Genomic DNA, 19,852 nt, shown 5'->3' with positions numbered 1-19,852 from the left:
CAGGTAAAGGATGTAAATTAATTCCTTGCACTATTCTTGAGGATCTTCTATTAGTTTGAAATTATTTCAAAACAAAACATTTATGAACACCAAATTAAGTAATTTCACATTGACCTCCTTGAATGCTATGCTTGTCGACATTCAGTTTTCTTAACACAAAGAGGTCTCTTTTAAAAGATTACACAGCAAAGGAAACATTCAACAAAATGAAAAGGAATTCCAGAGAATGCAAGAAAATATTTGCAAACCTTATATGTGATGAGGGGTTAATTTGAAAACATACATTGTCTCTAAAGAAGACATACAAATGGCCAACAGGTATATGAAAAGGTGCTCGATATTACTAATCATCAGGGAAATGCAAATGAAAACCACAATGAGATAGCTCCTCACACTACTATCAAAAAAACAAAAGGTAACTGTCGACAAGGATGTGGATAAATTGGAACACTTGTACACTGTTGGTGGGAATATAAAATGGTGCAGCCACCATGAAAAACAGTATAGAGGATTCTCAAAAAATTAAAAATAGAACTATCATATCATCCAGCAATCCCACTTCTGGGTATGTATCCAAAATATTTGAAATAAGGAACTCAAAAAGATGTCTGCACTCCCATTTTTATTGCACCATCATTCACAACAGCCAAGACATAAAAACAACCCACATGTCCATTGACAGAATAACTGAAGCAGTGGATTAAATGTTCCCCCAAAACTCACTGAAGCTTGACCCCCATTGTAACAGTGTTAAGAAGGTGGGGAATACAATTATGGTATTTGAAAGGTGGAGCCTTTAAGAGGTGATTAGATTGTCAAGACTGGTGCTCTTATGAATGGACTGATCCATTCGTAGAGTAATAGGTGTGGCTCCAACGGACTTAAAAGGAGAGCAAGTGAGAATGTTAGCACTCTTTCTCCAGCCGTTCTCACCATGTGACACCCTAGTTTCCATGGCACCCTGTAGAAGAATTCCCATCCAGAAGAAGGCCCTCACCAGATGTGCCACCTGAACTGGGAACTTACCAGCCTCCAAAACTGTAAGAAATAAATTTCATTTTCTTTATAAATCGCCCAGTTTCAGGTATTCTGTTATAAGTAACAGAAATTAACTAATACAATTGATGAAGAAAATGTGTTATATTCATACAACGGAATATTATTTAGCTGTAAAAAATAAGGAAATCCTGCCATTTGTGACAACATGGATGAACCTGGAGGACATTATGCTAAGTGAAAGAAGCCAGGCACAGAAGGGCAAATACAGCATGATTCCACCTACATGAGGTATCCAAAAGAGTGAAACTCATAGAAGCAGAGAATAGAATGGCAGTTGTCGGGGTGGGAGGTGGGGCGGGGGGGAGGAAAATGAAGAGTTGTTGTTCAATGGGTATAAAGTTTCAGCTATACTAGATAAACAAGTTCTAGAGATCTGCTATACAACATAGTGCCTATAGTTGATAATACTATACTATGAACTTAAAATTTTAAGAGGATAGATCTCATGTTAACTGTTTTTACAAAAAATAATCAAATCGAAAACAAAGAGGCACAAGGAAACTTTCAGAGGTGATGGATATGTCTATTACCTTCATTGTGGTGATGATTTCATGGGTGTTTGTCCATGTCCAAATTCATCAAATTGTACACACTAAACATGTGCAGTTTTTTGTATGTCAATTATACTTCAATAAAGATATTTTTAAAAGAAAGACTTATTCTATAGCTAAATTCTTTGCAAATTCACCTTCAGAAGCAAAGGGATAATTGAAACAGTCCATGTTTATCTGTCTTATGCTCTGAAATGATCCCTGTAATGACTGATATTTTTTCCAACCATGAACAGTCATTTATATTTGATTATTTGTTCATGTTAATACCAAGAAACCCCTTTGGTGTTTTATATTTCTGAATCAGTATTCCATTTATGTTTGTCTAGAACAGATGTATATCACCTCTCCTTTTTGTATCGCACACGGCAACAGACAGACAACTGAAGAGAATTTTAGTATCCAGCAGTGTAGCTTTAACAAATGGTGTAAATGCGTATAAAACATCGGAGGAGTTTTCATGGACTGTTGCCGTCTTGCAAGACTGAATCCTAGCACTCTCAAATTTCTCATCCTACAGAAGGAATTTCCAGGTGAGGTTACAAAACTATCATTAATCACACACACACACGCACACACATACACACACACACACACACAAATAGTCCCTGAAGTAAAAAAGCCATGTAAGGATTGTACAAGGAATAAAATGCAAGGAGAAACTGAAAAATTAATTTATTATATGAAGAAACATAAACAATATTTATTAGAGTCAATGACTGCGGAGAAGCAATCCACAAAAGCTCACATCCACAATACATTGGCTGAGAAGTACTGGCACATCCATTCAGAACCACAGCACTAATGTTCTAAGGTGGTTTACAAGGAAATGTTGTATTTGACAGTCAATTTTAATGTTTATTTTCCCATTTACAAGACTGAAAAGATTAAACCCACATTCAATTAATGCCTTGAATCAGGCATTCAAGTTGTAAAGCACAATTATAATAAGATGCTATGCCCTTTATGAAAGACGATACCAAAATAATAAACTCATTTGCCATAAGAAGCACTTTTTCAGATTCAGTGAGTCTTTTTCCTCTAAGTCCCATGTGTTTCGGTACTATGTTTTGTAAGCAACCAGTGGTAAGAGAAAGGGCAACTGCTGAGAAGGCCAAAGGCCCACATATCCACTCAAGACACTCATGCGGATGACACTAGGTATTTCTTTTCAAACAGTAAAAAAAAAAAATAATAACTTATGGATTTGAACAACTATAGTCACAACTCTTTAAGTATGCACGGCACTTTAAAAATATTTTCAAAGTATTTTCACATCTATTATTTAATTTGATCTTTCCAACAACCTTGTGAGGTAGGTTGGATAAATAGATCATCTACATTTGGTGGGTGAGGAAACTGAGCAACTAAGTAACTTGTAGGGCTGGACAGAGAGATGCCAATCTCTACACTGGGCTGTCTCCAGTAATGATGACAGAAAGTCTAAACATGCTTGATGATATTATTTCAATATATTTTGAGGAAATATTTCACTCCCATCCAGCCAAATAACAGTTATTCAGTTGGAACAGCTGTCATGACAAGTAATGGCATGTGATTAATTACACAAAGCACTGAGTTCTAAAAATTGGAATTATAACTGAAAGACACATTTTAACTCCTAACACGAGGAAATTTGTTTTTTTTTTTTGATGTCATTAGACAACCTAGCTCTGCAGTGTGAACTGTAATTTTGCCATCTTACAGATATAAACAATTTAAAACAAAAATTCTCAGTTCACCATGACTTATCACCACGCAGAAAAAAAAAAAATAGCAGTGATTTCTCTCCCCCAAAGTGAATGGACATACATGTCCTCAAAGCTGAGGTACCTGTATCACTGCAATGGCCAGATAAATACATTTTGTGGGTTAATACAGGGGTTAAAACTGATAAAATGTCCAGTTTAGTTATCTCTGTCTTTATAAATGTGTGAATTGGGTTTTGGGAATCTGACAGACCATCACTGTTAGTTTGGTTTGGGGTCACTCAAGATGCTTACCTACCTTCTAATTTAGAATTATTTAAAATGCATTTGAAAGTTAACATTTTGTAAAGGTTTTTGAGACAGGGTTCCAAATCAAGGCTGGGAAATACCAGTCTCTCCATCTTTCTCAAATTCTGAACACACCTAGTCAGTCACAGGCTGGTGGCTGCCCCCATTCCTTACTCCCAAGGCATGACATGAAGGCATTTCAGGTGGAAAAGGGGCACCATCACCCCACCATCAGCCATTGCAAAGCTTCCAGGCAAGAATGTTTCTCTCACAAAAAAGCTTGAAAATATCTGGTCTCAATGAACATTACTAACTGGTCTGATATAAAGAAACACTTGGAATAATTTAGAAATGGCCTTACTGCTCTCCTAATCATTATAGAACCCTTTCGTTAATTAGGAAATTACAAAAAAAGGATGTTTTAACATCTTAGCTTTATTTTACTCATAGTCATTATATATTTTCAAGGATGATTTTGTGTATTACCATGGAGTATCTATGCACATATGTGATTACATGGAGAGACATGGAAGTGTATGTTGTATGAAGTATCCATTTGATGATGTATGCTCACTATTTATTTTTGGCCTATTAAAAATAGGGCAAGTAGTAGGTGATGTGCTAACAGCAAGAATATAGACAAACTTGAGTTTTATTCTTATTTGGTTAAAAACAGAGAAAAAACAATCTGTTGCCCAGACATCCTAAAAAAATTAAACCACACATACTGATAAACCAAGAGAATTTTAAATGAGGAAAAGTATCTCATAAAACTAAAAGTGAGGCTGTACAGTTTAGGAGCTTACTGATGTATTTCCATGGAATTGTATTAAAAATATTAATATGCACGCCCTGTGAAAGAATATTTACTGTTTCATTTACTCCTTAATGCAGCATAAATTGTTATCAAATTGCATTTTCATTTGTGTGTATAAAATTTATAAACTTGACACTAAGAATTAAAAAGGAAAATCATCAGAAGGGCAATGGCCAGCTAAATACATTTTGTGGGTTAATACAGTCAGAGAAGTGGATCCCTATTTCATCTGGTAAAGTAGAGTCCATAAATAAGAGTACCTTTTGTAAATTTCTCAGAGTTTTTACTCAAATCTTCACTCTAAATTGGTATGTTCTTTATGGTCATCTGTCTCTAGGTATTTCACTATTAAAATTTTAACAGTAGAAATAATAGGATTGAATCCAAACATTTTTCGAAAACAACTGAGTATATGCTACCCAATTCTCTTTTATGAAATAGAGTTCCAGATTAAAGGAAACTCTATTCAGAAGATAAAAGGTTGTAGGAGGTTAAAATTGGAGATCTTGTCCAAATTAACTCACAATTATGCCAAATCAAAATACATTCAATGAAAGACAAATATCTTCTGGTCATTTCATTTCCTTCTATAATTTAGAAAAGTGTCTGAAGTCAATCTTTGACTAGTGATGGTGGTGAGGATAACTCTTTTCCTTCAAATAATGAAAATTAAAATGCCTTACACAAGTATACTTCAAAAAGTTCATGGAAAGATTCATAATGTCTTTTAATTCTATTTTCCCATGAACTTTCTGAAGTACCCTCATATTCCTGCACTGGGTGAGAGATTTCTGTGAGGTTTTCCAGACAAACTTAAGTTAGCCAAGGTAACTCTTGTCTAAAACTTTCTTGGCAGGTAAGGAAGGGGGAGGCAGGACTGAAGACTATGAATTTTAATTTCTTCTTTCCTAAGAAGGCAAATCCTAGCAAAAACGGTAGACCAGAAATTTCCCAGAATCCCAGGACAGGACTGAACCTTGAGGAGGTTTAAGCCTACCTTCTAGCAGATTCACATGTTCAACCAGCCTGAGAAGGTAAGAATTCTACTTATATAAGCCTCCATCATTTTGATGTTTTAACAACCCTACTGATTCAGAATTTCTTCAACATATTGAACAAACACAACTTTCCTAAACTTCTAGGGCTTCCATAACCAAATTTAAAATTCAATTTTGTGTCAATGGATCCTAGGGAATAAAGTCTCCAAATCTAGGCCCTTGGATCAATTAGCGATAGCATGCCAGGGTGGCTATAGTTGGTTATGTACAAAAAGCCCTAATGAGATGAAAAAACAACATCTCTCTATTCAAAAATCAAACTTGAACAGCCCTCCCTGTTTACTCCAACAAGAACGATGTTGCTGACAGAAAAACCCCAGTAACCTTCTGTGGTCATCAGAACAGCTCTTGGGTAAAAACTATGTTCAGGGATAATAATCATCAGGCTACCCAAACCAACAGTCCAGAAAACTAGAAAACAAGTAAGCCGCTCTCCTCATTCTACCTGATGGATTTAAGCAGCCCAACTTGGATTTCAGGGATACTTTGTCAATGAAAAGGACAGTCATGCCTGGAAGAACATAACATGGTCACCTGTGAACTATGGTGTCTTAGGCTGCTCCTTTAACACTCAGAGGATGCCCTGGCTTCTCCCCATAGTTCCCACATACCCAAGAGCTCTATAAAGAGGAGCAGCTCACAAGGAGTTGACAGTTATCTTCCTGCCTTGTTCCCTGTGGAGGGCTCATTACTTGTATGAAGAACAGGTATCAACCCAGAAAATAACATGCCTGTGCCCTGAGACCTCAGATCCCATTAAGCAGAGGAGAGCTCATCGGCAGTAAAGTTGTGACTGGGATCAGTACTTATTTTACTGCTCGAAGGTGTCTCATCTCTGCTTTTGGATGACTTTACATCTGTCTTTTCTACTGACTCACAGGATTTCTGTTGCCTGTGGAAACAGCAGGCGCACCTAAGCCACATCTGAAAGCCTTCAGAAAAACTGGTGGAAAACAGCTTTTTGCAGGGGTGAAAGAACTGATAGAACACAAGCATGAAGAGGATGGCTGCGCAGTACCCAATGAGCAGCTGTAGAATCAAGAGAGGAGCACACACATACATATAGACGTCGGTCTTAAAAAAATACCACAGGAGGAGGAGGATGGCATTCTCAATTAATCTCACTGTGTAGTACACCAGTAGGTGGTACCAATTTGGAGACTTGCTGATGAGCTCGGGGTTGTTGATTTTCAGCTGCACAGCTGACCAGCAGAACATATTGATACCAGCATAGAGTAAAGTGAGGAAGCACAGCACAATGGTGGTGCCCACCCGACTGAGGGCCTTCTCTATGTTCTCGGGGAATGGGGAGCCACTGAACCAGAAGAGGACCCAGGGGAACAAGAAGAAGCTGAAGAAGTTGAAGAGTATGACGATCACCACCCAGGTCTTCAGGACGGAGGTAAAGAGGACCAGGACTATAACTCGAGTGGCAATCTCAAAGCTCCTCCAGAAGAAGATACAGATGTAAGCCAGAGGCTTCACGTTGACCTCATACTCATCATACTTAATTTTGATGGCTAGGATGTTGCAGCGCAAGGCTCCGTACACGATGGACAACAAGGATAAGGTCATGAGGAAGCCTATGGAGAAAAGAGAAAGAGCACGGTCAAGTCTCACCTCCATCAGGAATCCTACCATAGTAGAACCTCTGCCAGTCCCCTGCCTATATTCCTTGGACTCTTCTGTTTAATGTGCACAGGCTGACTTCCAGCTGTCAATATCTGCCCACTGTGCCTGAGGACTTTTTCTAGAACTGCAGAAGGCTGCTCTGCCCAGGTGCATGGCTGGCTGAAGTGCCAGGGAATTAATAACTGTGGGAGAGCCCTTGATACCCCAATTCCAGCCTTTATAAGAGATGGAATATAAGTACCCTAGTTCCCCCACCCCTTGGGTAGAATAACCCTGAGGCATATGTTCTCTACCATTTCCCAGTGTTTCCTCATGGGATTAACTTCTAGTCACCCATTGTGACAGCTGTCTAATAGTGCTCCTTTTATTGCCTGCCTTCCCTTCCCTGCCTCATTTCTCTTCTCCCATGCTCCTTACACCTTGCCCCCAAAATCCATGCACTCAACTCTTTCTCTCAGGTCTGATTCAGGTGCAGCTCAAACTAAAACACCTTCCTGATGCCATCTTCGTCTGTCTGATATTAGAGTCCTTTATATGATGTCTTTTGTTTCCTCAACTGGCTTATAAGCTTCTGGGAGTAAAGACCGACCACATTGATATTTTCTCTTGATGTCCCTCGACACATACCAGTAGTAGGCACACAAACAGAAGGCACTCAATAATAAATTGCTCAGTATGTTCCTATCTGCAGGACCTTTTAAACGTATATTCTAACTATAGAATGCTCACTTCTGTTGCATTTCTAAACTCTGCAGAGAGCCGAAGAAATGAGAACCTCACTGTTACTGAGAGTCAATATGTCTTGGGCTGAAAGGCCTTAGCGCTTCAAGAAGTCTCAACTCTAGCTGTTTATTTCTTAAAATGACTTATGGCTCATGGGCTTAGCTAGTTTATATGAAGCAGCAATTTCTGGAGACAAGATGTGGCTCATTTAAATGGAGCATGGTATTATGTTCCAGGAACAATGCTGCTAGCCTGAGATCTATTATCTGAGAAATATGCTGCCAACCCATGAGCACAGACTATGTGGTCAAAACTGAAATATAATGACTTAACCACAGGCTGTGACTACCTCCAAATATCGGCACAAGGATGGATGGGAGGCAGGACTGTGAGTAAGGAACTGGTTTTACTCTTGCCTCACCAGTTTACAATGGGAAAATGGCAACCTCTCTGGGTTCTGTTTTCTCACCCATAAAATTGAGATGATAATACGTTCTATGCCTGCTTTTCCTTTTTTTTTTTTTTTTTTTACTATCTTGAAATATTTATTTATTTATTTTCATAGACTTTTTTAGAGTAGTTTTTGGTTCACAGCAAAATTGAACAGAATATACGGAGATTTCCCATAAATTCCCTGGCTGCGCATGCACAGACCCCCCTATTATTAACATCCCTCACCAGAGTGGTACATTTGTTGCAACTGATGAACCTACATTGACACATCATTGACACCCAGAGTCCTCAGTTTACATTAGGGTTCATTCTAGATATTGTATATTCTGTGGGCTTTGACAAATGTATGATGACTTCTATTCCCCATTGTAGTATCATACAGAGTACTTTCATTACCCTGAAAGTCCTCTGTGCTCTACCCATTAATCTCTCCTCCCTAACCTCTGGCAACCACTGATCTTTTTACTGTCTCCATAGTTTTACTTTTTCCAGAATGTCATATAGTTTGAATCAAGAATAAGTAGCCTTTTCAGATTGGCTTCTTTCACTTCTTAGTAACACACTTAAATTTCCTCCACCATATCTTTTCATGGCTTGATAGTTCATTTTCTGTTAATGCTGAATAATATTCCATTATTTGGATACATCACAGTTTATTTATTCACTCTTCTATTAAAGAACACCTTGGTTGTTTCCAAGTTTTTGCAATTATGAATAAAGTTGCTATAAACATCCACATGCAGATTTTTGAGAGGACATAAGTTTTCAGCTCTTTTGGGTTAATGCCAAGTAGCATGATTGCTGGATCACATGGTAAGAGTATGTTTAGTTTTGCAAGAAATCTCCAAACTGTCTTCCAAATTGGCTGTACCATTTTGCATTCCCACCAGCAATGAGTGATAGTACCTGATCCTCCACATTCTCACCAGCATTTGGTATTGTCAGTGTTCTGGATTTGGGCCAATATATTTAAGGTGTAGAACATGATGTTTTGATATACACATACATTGTAAAATGATGACTATAGTCAAGCTAATTAATATATCCATCATCTCATATAGTTACCATTTTTTGTGTGGTGAGAACACTTAAAATCTACTCTCTAAGAAAATTTCATGTATATAGTACAGCATTATTAACTATTGTCACCATGCTGTACATTAGATTTCTAGAACTTATTCATTCTACATAACTGAAACTTTGCCTCCTTAGATCAACATATCCCCATTTCCCCCACCCCATCCCTGTCTCTAGTAACCACTATTCTACTCTCTGCTTCTATGAATTTGACTTTTATAGATTTCACATATCAGTGAGATCAAGCAGTATTTTTCTGTGTGTGGCTTAGTTCACTTAGTATAATATCCTCCAAGTTCATTCATGTTGTTGTAAATGACAAGATTTCCTTCTTTTTAAGGCTGAGTAATATTCCATTTTAATAGGTTATAGTGGTATTTTTTTAATTTGCATTTCTCCGATAACATATAATGTGGAGCAATTTTCATATGCTTATTTGCTATCTGTATATATTGCTATCTGCTATGTTTGGTTAGGTCTTGTTGAAGTCTTGGGACCACTTTTTAGTCAGATTGTTTTCTTATTATTGAGTTTTTTAAGAGTTCTTAGTGTGTGTGTCTATATATATATTATGGGGGGGGCAGTGGTGCATTGTACATATACATTTATTCATGCTGAGAAGTGCATGGTACTTATATAAGTGAACAGTGATATTCCATGTTCCCATCTAACACAGCTTGCTTAAATTTACAGACAGACTGACGTTTCATCTCATGTGCACTCCAAGTGAAGCTGGTTAATGATGACCATGAGCAGGTGCAGGACTCAAAGCTTTCAAAGCTTTATTTTTTTTATCAGCACTCCTTATTTTACAAATGATGAAGCCCATCAACCTCATTCCTACCCAAATTTCCCGGTAAACTTGGATATAGTAGAGCTTCATGGGGATCCAAACATTTTTAATAATGCTTTGAAGCATCTCGGAACAGGACCAACCACTTGGGCTGTACCAGAGAACTGCAGCCAATGACTCTTTGTATATTTTGGATAACAGTCCTTTATCTGACATGACTTTTGCAAATCCTTTCTGCCAGATGTTGATATACAACATCAAGTATTCGCAAATACTTTCCCCTAGGAGATAATCTCTTTTTATTCTCTTGACAGTGTCTTTCACAGAACAGAAATTTTTAATTTTAATGAAGTCCAGCTTATCAGTTCTTTCATGGATTGTGCCTTTGGTGTTGTATCTAAAAAATAATCACCAAATCCAAGTCCATCTAGATTTTCTCCTATGTTATCCTCTGGGAGTTTTATAGTTTTGCATTTTACATTTAGGTCTGTGATCCATTTTGAGTTAATTTTTGTGAAGAGTGTAAGGTCTATTTCTAGAGTCATTTTGTTTTTGATAGTTGTTTTTTTTTGTAAGTAATTTTTTTTTATTATTATTTTTTTTAATTTTATTTTGTCGATATACATTGTGGCTGATTATTGCTCCCCATCACCAAAACCTCCCTCCCTTCTCCCTCTCCCCCTCTCCCCCAACAATGTCCTTTCTGTTTGCTTGTCGTATCAACTTCAAATAATTGTGGTTGTTATATCTTCTCCCCCCCCCCCCGGTTTGTGTGTGTGTGTGTGTGTGTGTGTGTGTGTGTGTGTGTGTGAATTTATATATTAATTTTTAGCTCCCACCAATAAGTGAGAACATGTGGTATTTCTCTTTCTGTGCCTGACTTGTTTCACTTAATATAATTCTCTCAAGGTCCATCCATGTTGTTGTTGCTCCAATACCAATTGTTAAAAAGATTATCATTTTTCCATTGCATTGCCTTTATTCCTTTGTCAAAAAACAGTTGACAATTTTTTTTTTTTTTTTTTTTTGCAGGTCTATCTCTGGGCTCTCTATTCTGTTCCATTGATCTATTTGTGTATTCTTTTGTCAATACACGTTTCAGAGTGTCTTGATTACTTTAGCTTTATCCATGCCTGCTTTTAAAAATGCAATTCCATGTAATTCTGTCCATGTAACTTAATTGTCTCACCTATGGGAATAAAAGGTTTTTTTCTTATTTAAGTTCTGAATCAAAGGAAAAACATCTATATTTGATGGGCATAAAAACTCTGAAAGCTTGTTATTTATTTGCCTGGGAGAAGCTCGATTTTATTCAAAGCATCAACTCTTCTCATAGTCTTTTGACACTGACTTACATTATTGATATCATTCACTAGAAAGACTGGCACATACGAATCAAATTTAAAAGACAGAAACACCATCATCAGAGTAGATCAGGAAGTATTTAGACTGAGATATTTTTTCTGGAGATGCTAATTCAGTGGAGAATTGTAAAGCAGAACATATTAATGATATATTTTTATATGTATAGTCACAAATCTCCACACCCTAATGATCCAGTATTGAATCCTTTTCTTTTAGTCTTTGTTTTCTCCACTATATTAAAATATTTAAATGCAGAATATGAGCTAAGCATAAATGATTAAAATGTAAATTATGTAGTCATATATATACAGTATTTATATTGCTATATTTATGGTATTTTATCTCCAGGTATTAAGCAATAGCTTTTAACAATACAATGACCCAAATAATTTTTCAGCATCTGTTCATTTTTCTTTTGTTAAGCCAATTACTTCCAAATTACATCTTTTTATATATCAATATAATTAGGCAATTATTACCCAGTTGTTGCTTAGTAGTAATCAACCGTGGAAAGCTTCTGAGAATGCAGAGAAATTATCTTGAAATCACTGACTTCAATCATCACTCCAACTGTTGAGTGCTCACTGCACAATTTCATAGTAAGAAATGGGGCCAGGAAAGGAGATACACTTGGGAGACAAGAAGCATGTACAAAATGTGTGCAATGTACATATCTACCTCTAGAATTTAGCTTTTGTCTAATGAATGCCTAGGATGATGCAAATACCTACTTATCCAGGCATAAATAGAGAAAAGTTCCGTGACACCATTTCCCAATCTTATCTTCCAACAGTCAAAACAAAAGGGGATCAGTTGGCAGTCCTGCCTATTTAGATGGCACTTCAAAGAAGCCTAACATTCCTTAATAATCCTATTCTCATTTCCTAGGTGTATGTGTGGGGAGAGGCATTTTGCTGTTTTCATCTTTTATTAAATGACTACATAGCACTTTAGGTAAAGGTGTGCAAGTGGGAATGCAGGGTGCCAGCTCAGGGTGCATGTGTCTGAGCATTCCAGAACCCAGGATGCTTTCAAGAACAACTCTGTGGATTCCCAGATTTAATAAGACCCTAGGCAGAAGCCATGGGCAGCCCCCATCACTCAGCAGAAGGCAGGAGCATGATTAAACATCACTTCTGCATGGGTGGCCCACCAAAACCACCACCACGGCCACGGCCACCACGAAAGCAGCTCACCACCACAGTAGCAGCAACAGCAACCAGGTAGGCAGCCCATCAGCCAATCAACTGCACTGGCACAAGGAGGGTCACCACTGGAGACCAGAAAAAGAAGAGGAAGTCTCTCTCCTTAATGCCCACTCTAGGGTAATAGAAAAAGCAATTGCTCAATCAAATGCTCACAAATCAATGTAAAGATACCTATAGAAATAAGAAAACCCAAGAAAATATAACACCACCAAAAGAATAGAGTAATTCTCACATACCAGACACTATACAGCAGGAAACCCTTGAAATGACTGAAAAGGAATTCCAAGGAACAATCTTAAGGAAACTCAAAGAGATACAAGAAGACTGGGTTAAGCAACATAATTAAATGATTCCTGGGTATTTTGTTTTTTTGGCAACTACAGTAAATGGGCTCATTTCCTTGATTTCTTTTTTTTTTTTTTGACATTATGTTTATCCTTTATTTTTGTATTCTCTGTGGTTGCAAAGTGTATAATTGATGTTAATCTCTTGACAAACTGATTTAACAACAACCAACCACGAAGATTCTGTTTGCAAAATATCCCTTTATGACTTGAAATATAATTGTTAAATAATTTCTGACAAGGAAATATTTTCTCCATAACAACATCTAATGAGATAAATAAAATTATCTTTATTCAAATATCTTTTTGGTAAAGTACTAAATTTGCCTGAAAGAATGTTTTAAGCATGCACGTGTGCACATGCACGTTTATCTTGGTGTCAGTAAGTAAAAAATTCCCTTTAATAGATAATCTGAGGAGTGAAGAAGGAAATGTTCCCTTTTTTTCTAATATTTATTGTTTTTATTTTTTATTTTTTTGGTTGTGAATGTTCATGGTGTAGAAAGCAAATTGTCACTACTCGTGCCTAAGATGTGATGGCCAGATCGATACTGGTAGCATGCCCATTACCATAAATTGTTATTATACCCCGTGAACCCCATCCAATTATCCCCGACCTCCCTCCCCTTCCCCCTTCCCGACTCCACTTTGTATCCCTAGGTATGTTCTCTCCCTCTGCAAGTCCAATGCAATGCACCACTGTGGTCTTTCTTTCCTTCTTTCTTTCTCTCTTAGCTCACATTTATGAGTGTGTACATACAGTATTTATCCCTCAGTTTTGCTTATTTCACTCAACAGAAGTTTCTCCAAACTCAGCCATGCTGTTGCAAAATGGAGTATTTCATTCTTTTTTATGGTAGAGAAGTAGTCCATGGTGTACATATACCACATTTTCTTATCCAATCATCCATTGATGTATATTTAGGTTGGTTCTATACCTCAGCTATTGTAAACAGAGCTGTGATGAACATGGGAGTGCAGGTATACCTTCAACATGATGATTTCCATTCCTTTGGATATATACCCAGAAGTGGGATTGCTGTATTGTATGGAAGATCTATCTGTAGTTGTTTGAGAAACCTCCATACTGTTTTCCATAGTCATTGTACTAAATTACAGTCCCACAAACAGTGTAGGAGTATTCCCTTCTCTCCATACCCTTACCATAATTTGTTATTCACCATTTTTTTTATTAAAGCCAGTTTAACTGGGGTGAGATGATATCTCAATGTGGATTTAATTTGCATTTCCCTGATGACTAGTAATGTTGAGCATTTTTTCATTGTACCTGTTGGCAATTTGTATGTCTTCCTTTGGATAATGTCTATTCAGTTCCTTTGCACATTTTTTTAAATGGGGTATTTGTTTTTTTACTGTGTAATTGTTTGGGTTCCTTTTATATTATGGATACTAATCCCTTGCCAGATGCATAGTTAGCAAAAAATTTCTCCCATTCTGTAGGCTGTTGTCTCACTCTGCTGACTGTTTCCTTTGCTGTGGAGATTTTTAGTTTGATATAGTCCCATTTGTTTATTTTTTCTTTTGTTCATTGGGCTTTTGGGCTCATGTTCATAAAGTCTGTGCCCAGACCTAGTTGCTGGAGTGTTTCACCTTTTTTTCCCTTAGTAATGTTACAGTTTCAGGTCTTATACATAAGTCCTTAAACCATTTTGTGTTGATTTTAGTATATGTTGAGAGATCCATGTCTAGTTTCATTCTTCTGCATATAGATATCCAATTTTCCCAGGACCACTTATTGAATAGGCAGTCTTTTCCCCAGTGTAGGTTTTTGTTCCCTTTGTCAAATATCAGAAGGCTGCAAGCCTGACGGGAGATTTCTGGGTTCTCTATTCTGCTCCACTGATCCAAGTGTCTATTTTTATGCCATTACCATGCTGTTTTAGTTACTATAGCTTTGTAGTATAATTTGAAGTCAAGTAGTGCTATGCTTCCAGCTTTATTTTTGTTGCTCAGGATTGCTTTGGCTATTTGGGGTCTTTTGTTGTTCCATATGAAAGCTGAGATTGTTTTTTCCATTTTTGAGAAGAATGTCATTGTAATTTTGATGGGGATTATATTGAATTTGTAGATTGCTTTGGGTAGGATAGACATTTTCACAATGTTAATTCTTCCAACCCAAGAGCATGAAATGTCTTTCCATCTTTTTGTGCTTTCTTCAATTTCTTTAAGTAGTAGTTTGTAATTCTTATTGTAGATCCTTCACCTCCTTGGTTAAATTGATTCCTAGGTATTTTATTTTTTGTGTGACTGTTGTAAACAGGCTTACTTTCTTGATTTCCTTTCTGTTAGCTCATTATTAGAGAATATAAATGCAACTGATTTGGGGGCATTTATTTTGAATCCTGCAACATTACTGAAATTACTAACCAGCTCTAGGAGTTTTCTGATAGAGTCTTTACGTTTTTCTATATATAGTATCATGTCATCTGCACATAGGAACAGTTTGACTTCATCTTTCCCAATCTGGATGCGTATTCTTTCTTTCTCTTGCCTGACAGCACTGGCTAGTACTTCCAGTACTATGTTAAATAGAAGTGGTGAGAGCGAGCACCCTTGTCTTGTTCTTGTTCTTAAGGGAAAAGCCTTCAGTTTTTCCCCATTCAGAATGATATTGGCAGTGGGCCTGTCATAGATGGCTTTTATTGGATTGAGATACTTTCCTTCTATACCTAATTTGTCAAGAGTCTTTATCATGAAGGAATGTTGAACTTTGTCAAATGCTTTTTCAGAGTCTATTGAGATAATCAAATGGTTTCTGTCCTTGAGTTTATTGATGTGATGTGTCACATATATTGACTTTTGTATGTTGACCCATCCTTGCATCCCTGGGATGAATCCTACTTGATCGTGGTGTATAATTTTTCTGATGTGTTGCTGTATTCTAATTGCAAATATTTTGCTGAGGATTTCTGCATCTATGTTCATCAAGGATATTGGCCTTTAATTTTCTTTTTTTGTTGTGTGTTTATCTGGTCTTGGTATCAGAGTTATGTTGGCCTCATAGAATAATTTAGGGAGAATGGTTTCTGGTTCAATATTCTGGAATAGTTTGAGGAGAATTGGTATTAATTCCTCTTTAAAGGTTTGGTAGAATTCAGCTGTAAACCCATCCAGACCTGGGATTTTCTTTGCTGGAAGATTGCTGATTACCACTTCAATCAAATTGCTTGTTATTGGTCTGTTCAGGATTTTTGTCTCTTCTTGATTCAGTCTGGGTAGTTTGTATGTGTCCAGAAACTTATTCATATCTTCCAGGTTTTCATATTTGTCATACAGTTGTTTATAATAGTCTTTAATGATTCTTCATATTTCTGTGGTATTGGTTGCAGAATGAAATTTTCATTTCTGAGTTTTGTTATTTGGGTCTTTTCTTCTTTTTGTTAACCTAGCTAATGCTTTTTCTATTTTATTTATCATCTCAAAAAAACCCAACTTTTTGTTTCATTGACCTTTTCTATTGTTGTTTTGGTCTCAATTTCACTTAGTTCTGCTCTGTACTTAATCATTTCTTTCTATCTACTACCCTTAGGATTGGATTGTTGTTGTTTTTCAAGTTCTTTGAGGCCTAGTGTTAGGTAGTTTATTTGAAGTCTTTCCAATCTTTTGATGTAAGCGTTTATTGCAATAAATTTGCCTCATAGTACTGCTTTGCAATATGACACAGGTTTGGGTATGATGTATCTTTATTTTCATTAGTTCCAAGAAATTTTTTGATTTCCTGTTTAATTTCTTCTTGGACCCACAGGTCATTCAGGAGCCTGTTGTTTAGTTTCCACGTATTTGTATAGATTCCAGGGTTTTGTTTGTTATTGATTTCCAGTTTTAGTCCATTGTGGCCTGAAAAGATACTTGGTATGACTTCAATTTTTTTAAATTTAAAGAGACTAGATTTGTAACCTAATATGTGGTCTATCCTGGAGAATGTTTCATGTGCTGATGACAAGAAAGTATGTTCTTTAGTTGTTGAGTGAAATGTTCTATATATATCTGCAAGGTCCAGTTGGTCTAAGGAGTAGTTTAAATTCTGTGTCTCTTTGTTGATTTGTTGCCTGAAAGATCTGTCCCATACCGAGAGACAGATATTCAGGTCACCCACTATTTACGTATTAGGTCCTATCTCTTTCTTTAGGTCTAAGAGTGTTTGCTTTATATATGTGGATGCTCCAGTATTGGGTACATACATATTTATGATTGTTATGTCTTCTAGCTGGATAGATCCTTTTATCATTATATAGTGGCCTTACGCTTTTTGGTTTAAAGTCTAAGTTACCCGATATAAGAATAGCTATTCCTGCTCATTTTTGGTTTCCATTTGCATGGTATATCTTTTTCCATCCTTTCACCTTCAGTCTGTGTGTCTCTGTAGGTGAGATGAGTATCTTGAAGACAGCATATACTTGAGTCTATTTTTTAAATCCAATCAGTCAATCTGTGCCTTTTGAATGGGGAGTTTAATCCATTCACATTTAGGGTAGTTATCGAAGGTATTGTTTAATTCCTGTCATTTAATTGCTTTTTGTTTAGATGTTTTAAATATCTTTTGATCATTACTTACACTTTTATATCTCTTCTTCAATGTTAGTTTGAAATTTTAGGAGGTGTGATTTAGCTTCTTACTCTTTCTCACTGGCATTTTTGTTTTAATGGCAGGTTTTCCCCTTTCTTGTGTATCCATGATAGTGATCATTATTATTCAGATTCCAGATGCTGGACTCCCTTGAGAATTTACTGCAGGGCTGGTCGTGTGTTGGTGAACTCCCACAACTTTTGTTCATCTGGGAAATACATGCTTTCTCCCTCATTTCATGCTGGGTAAAGAATACTTGGCTGGCAACTTTTTTCTTTGAGTTTTTGAATATATCATTCCAATTTCTTCTGGCCTGTAGGGTTTCAGTTGAAAAGTCTGCTGTTAGTCTGATGGGAGCTCCCTTATAGGTGACGTGATGCTTTTCTCTTGCTGCTTTTAGAATTCTCTCGTCTTTGAGCTTTGCAAATTTGACTATAATGTGTGTTGGAGAGGATCTTTTTGAATTGAATATGTTTGGGAACCTTTGAGCTTCCTGGATTTGAAGGTCTGCATCTCTCCCTACACCTGGGAAGTTTTCTGTTATTATTTCCTTGAATAGGTTTTCAATACCTTTTCCTTTCTCCTCCCCTTCTGGAATACCTACAATTCGGATGTTAGAGTACTTGAGGTTGTCTGCTATCTCTCTTAGTTTTTCTTCATTATTTTTAATTGTTTTTCCTTTTTTTTTGTCTGCTTGGGTTATTTTGAAAAGAACAACTTCGAGATCTGAAATTCTTTCTTCTGCTTGCTCTAGTCTGCTGCTCAAACTCTCTGTTGTGTTTTTTATTTCACGGAGTGAATCTTTCACTTCTAGGAGTTCTGCTACACTCCTTTCTAAGGTATTAATCTCTTTGTAAATTTCCTCCTTCATATTCTGGATATTTTTTCTTGTTTCCTTGTGTTCTCTAATTGAGTCTTCTTTTATTTCTTCAATCTTCCTTAAGATCATTATTTGGAATTCCTTTTCAGACATTTCAAGGATTCCTTGTTCCATGGGGTCTGGAATTTGAGCACTACTGTATTCCTTTGGTAGTGTCATATCTTCTTGTTTGTAGTTCTAGTATTTTTTTGTTGATGTTTAGTCATCTGGTAGAGGACTTGCTTCATCTGTAACTCCGGGGTTGGCTATAAGGATAAAGATTTCCTCCTATTTGCAGGCTCTACTGGTGACTCTTCTTATATCAGTGTAGTCAAGTGAGTGTCAGCTTGCCTGTAGAGTGGCCCTGGCTGCTACTCTGGTGGTGAACTGTCCTTGTGGTGACAAGTTGTGGCGGTGTCTATAGGATACCACCTTGGCTCCTGCTCCAGCTTTTGTGGCCATAGACTGAGCTCCTGGTGCTGTACAGGTCTTGGCTCACCTCAGTGGCTGGTGGGCTGTATGTGCTTTCCTTCCTCCTCAGGCCTTATACTAGGCCCTGGGGCCACAAGTGTCTCGGCTCAACTCAATGGCTGCTAGGGTGAGGGCACTTCCATTACCCCCAGGGCCTTAGACTGAGCCTCGGTGCTGTCCAGGTCTTGGCTCACATAGGCAGCATTTGGGCTGTGGACACTTCTCTTCTGGGCCTTAGACTGAGCCCTGGTGTCATGTGGGTCTCAGCTCACCTCAGCAGCTGGTGGGCTGTGGGCACTTCCCACCCAGGCCTTAGACTGAGTCCCGGTGCCACACAGGTCTCGGCTCACCTTGGTGGCTGCTGGGCTGTGGGCACTTCCCTCCGGGCTACAGACTGAGCCCTGGTACCATGTGGGTCTTGGGTGACCTTGGTGGCTGCTGGGCTATGTGTGCTTCCTTTGACCCCAGGGCCCGCCTCCCCCTGGGGCCTTCTCTTGATGTCTTTTCCTGCTACTTCATTACTGACGTATAGGAATCTTACTGATTTGGGAGTGTCAATTTTGTATCCTGCAATATTACTGAAATTGTTGATCAGCTCTAAGAGTTTTTTAGTAGAGTCTATAGGTTTTTCTACATATAAGATCACATAATCTGCAAATAGGGATAGGTTGACTTCATCTTTTCCAATCTGGATACCCTTTATTTCTTTCTCTTCCCTGATTGTTCTGACTAGTACTTCCAATACTATGTTAACCAAGGAGGTGAAAGACCTCTACAATGAGAACTACAAATCACTACCAAAAGAAATTAAAGAGGACACAAAAAGATGGAGAGACATACCATGCTCTTGGATGGGA

At 37.4% G+C, this 19,852-nt stretch overlaps 2 protein-coding genes across 2 annotated transcripts in view; both read right to left on the bottom strand.

The window, feature by feature from the left end:
- Positions 1–2,268: 2,268 nt before the first annotated feature.
- LOC134367354 (endoplasmic reticulum membrane adapter protein XK-like) overlaps positions 2,269–19,852 on the bottom strand; it is a 77,015-nt gene continuing 59,431 nt past the window's right edge. The window contains exon 3 of the mRNA XM_063084082.1: positions 2,269–7,065. Coding sequence (XP_062940152.1) covers positions 6,239–7,065 — 827 coding nt within the window. The 3' untranslated portion in view covers positions 2,269–6,238. The remainder of the gene's footprint in view (positions 7,066–19,852) is intronic.
- LOC134366640 (ATP synthase subunit ATP5MJ, mitochondrial-like) lies at positions 10,104–10,286 on the bottom strand. Its single transcript, XM_063082993.1, has one exon. The coding sequence runs from the start codon at positions 10,284–10,286 to the stop codon at positions 10,104–10,106; it is 183 nt and encodes a 60-aa protein (XP_062939063.1).

This window comes from Cynocephalus volans, chromosome X (assembly GCF_027409185.1).
Source record: "Cynocephalus volans isolate mCynVol1 chromosome X, mCynVol1.pri, whole genome shotgun sequence".
Lineage (NCBI taxonomy): Eukaryota > Metazoa > Chordata > Mammalia > Dermoptera > Cynocephalidae > Cynocephalus > Cynocephalus volans.
This window is presented reverse-complemented; position numbering and strand designations above follow the sequence as displayed.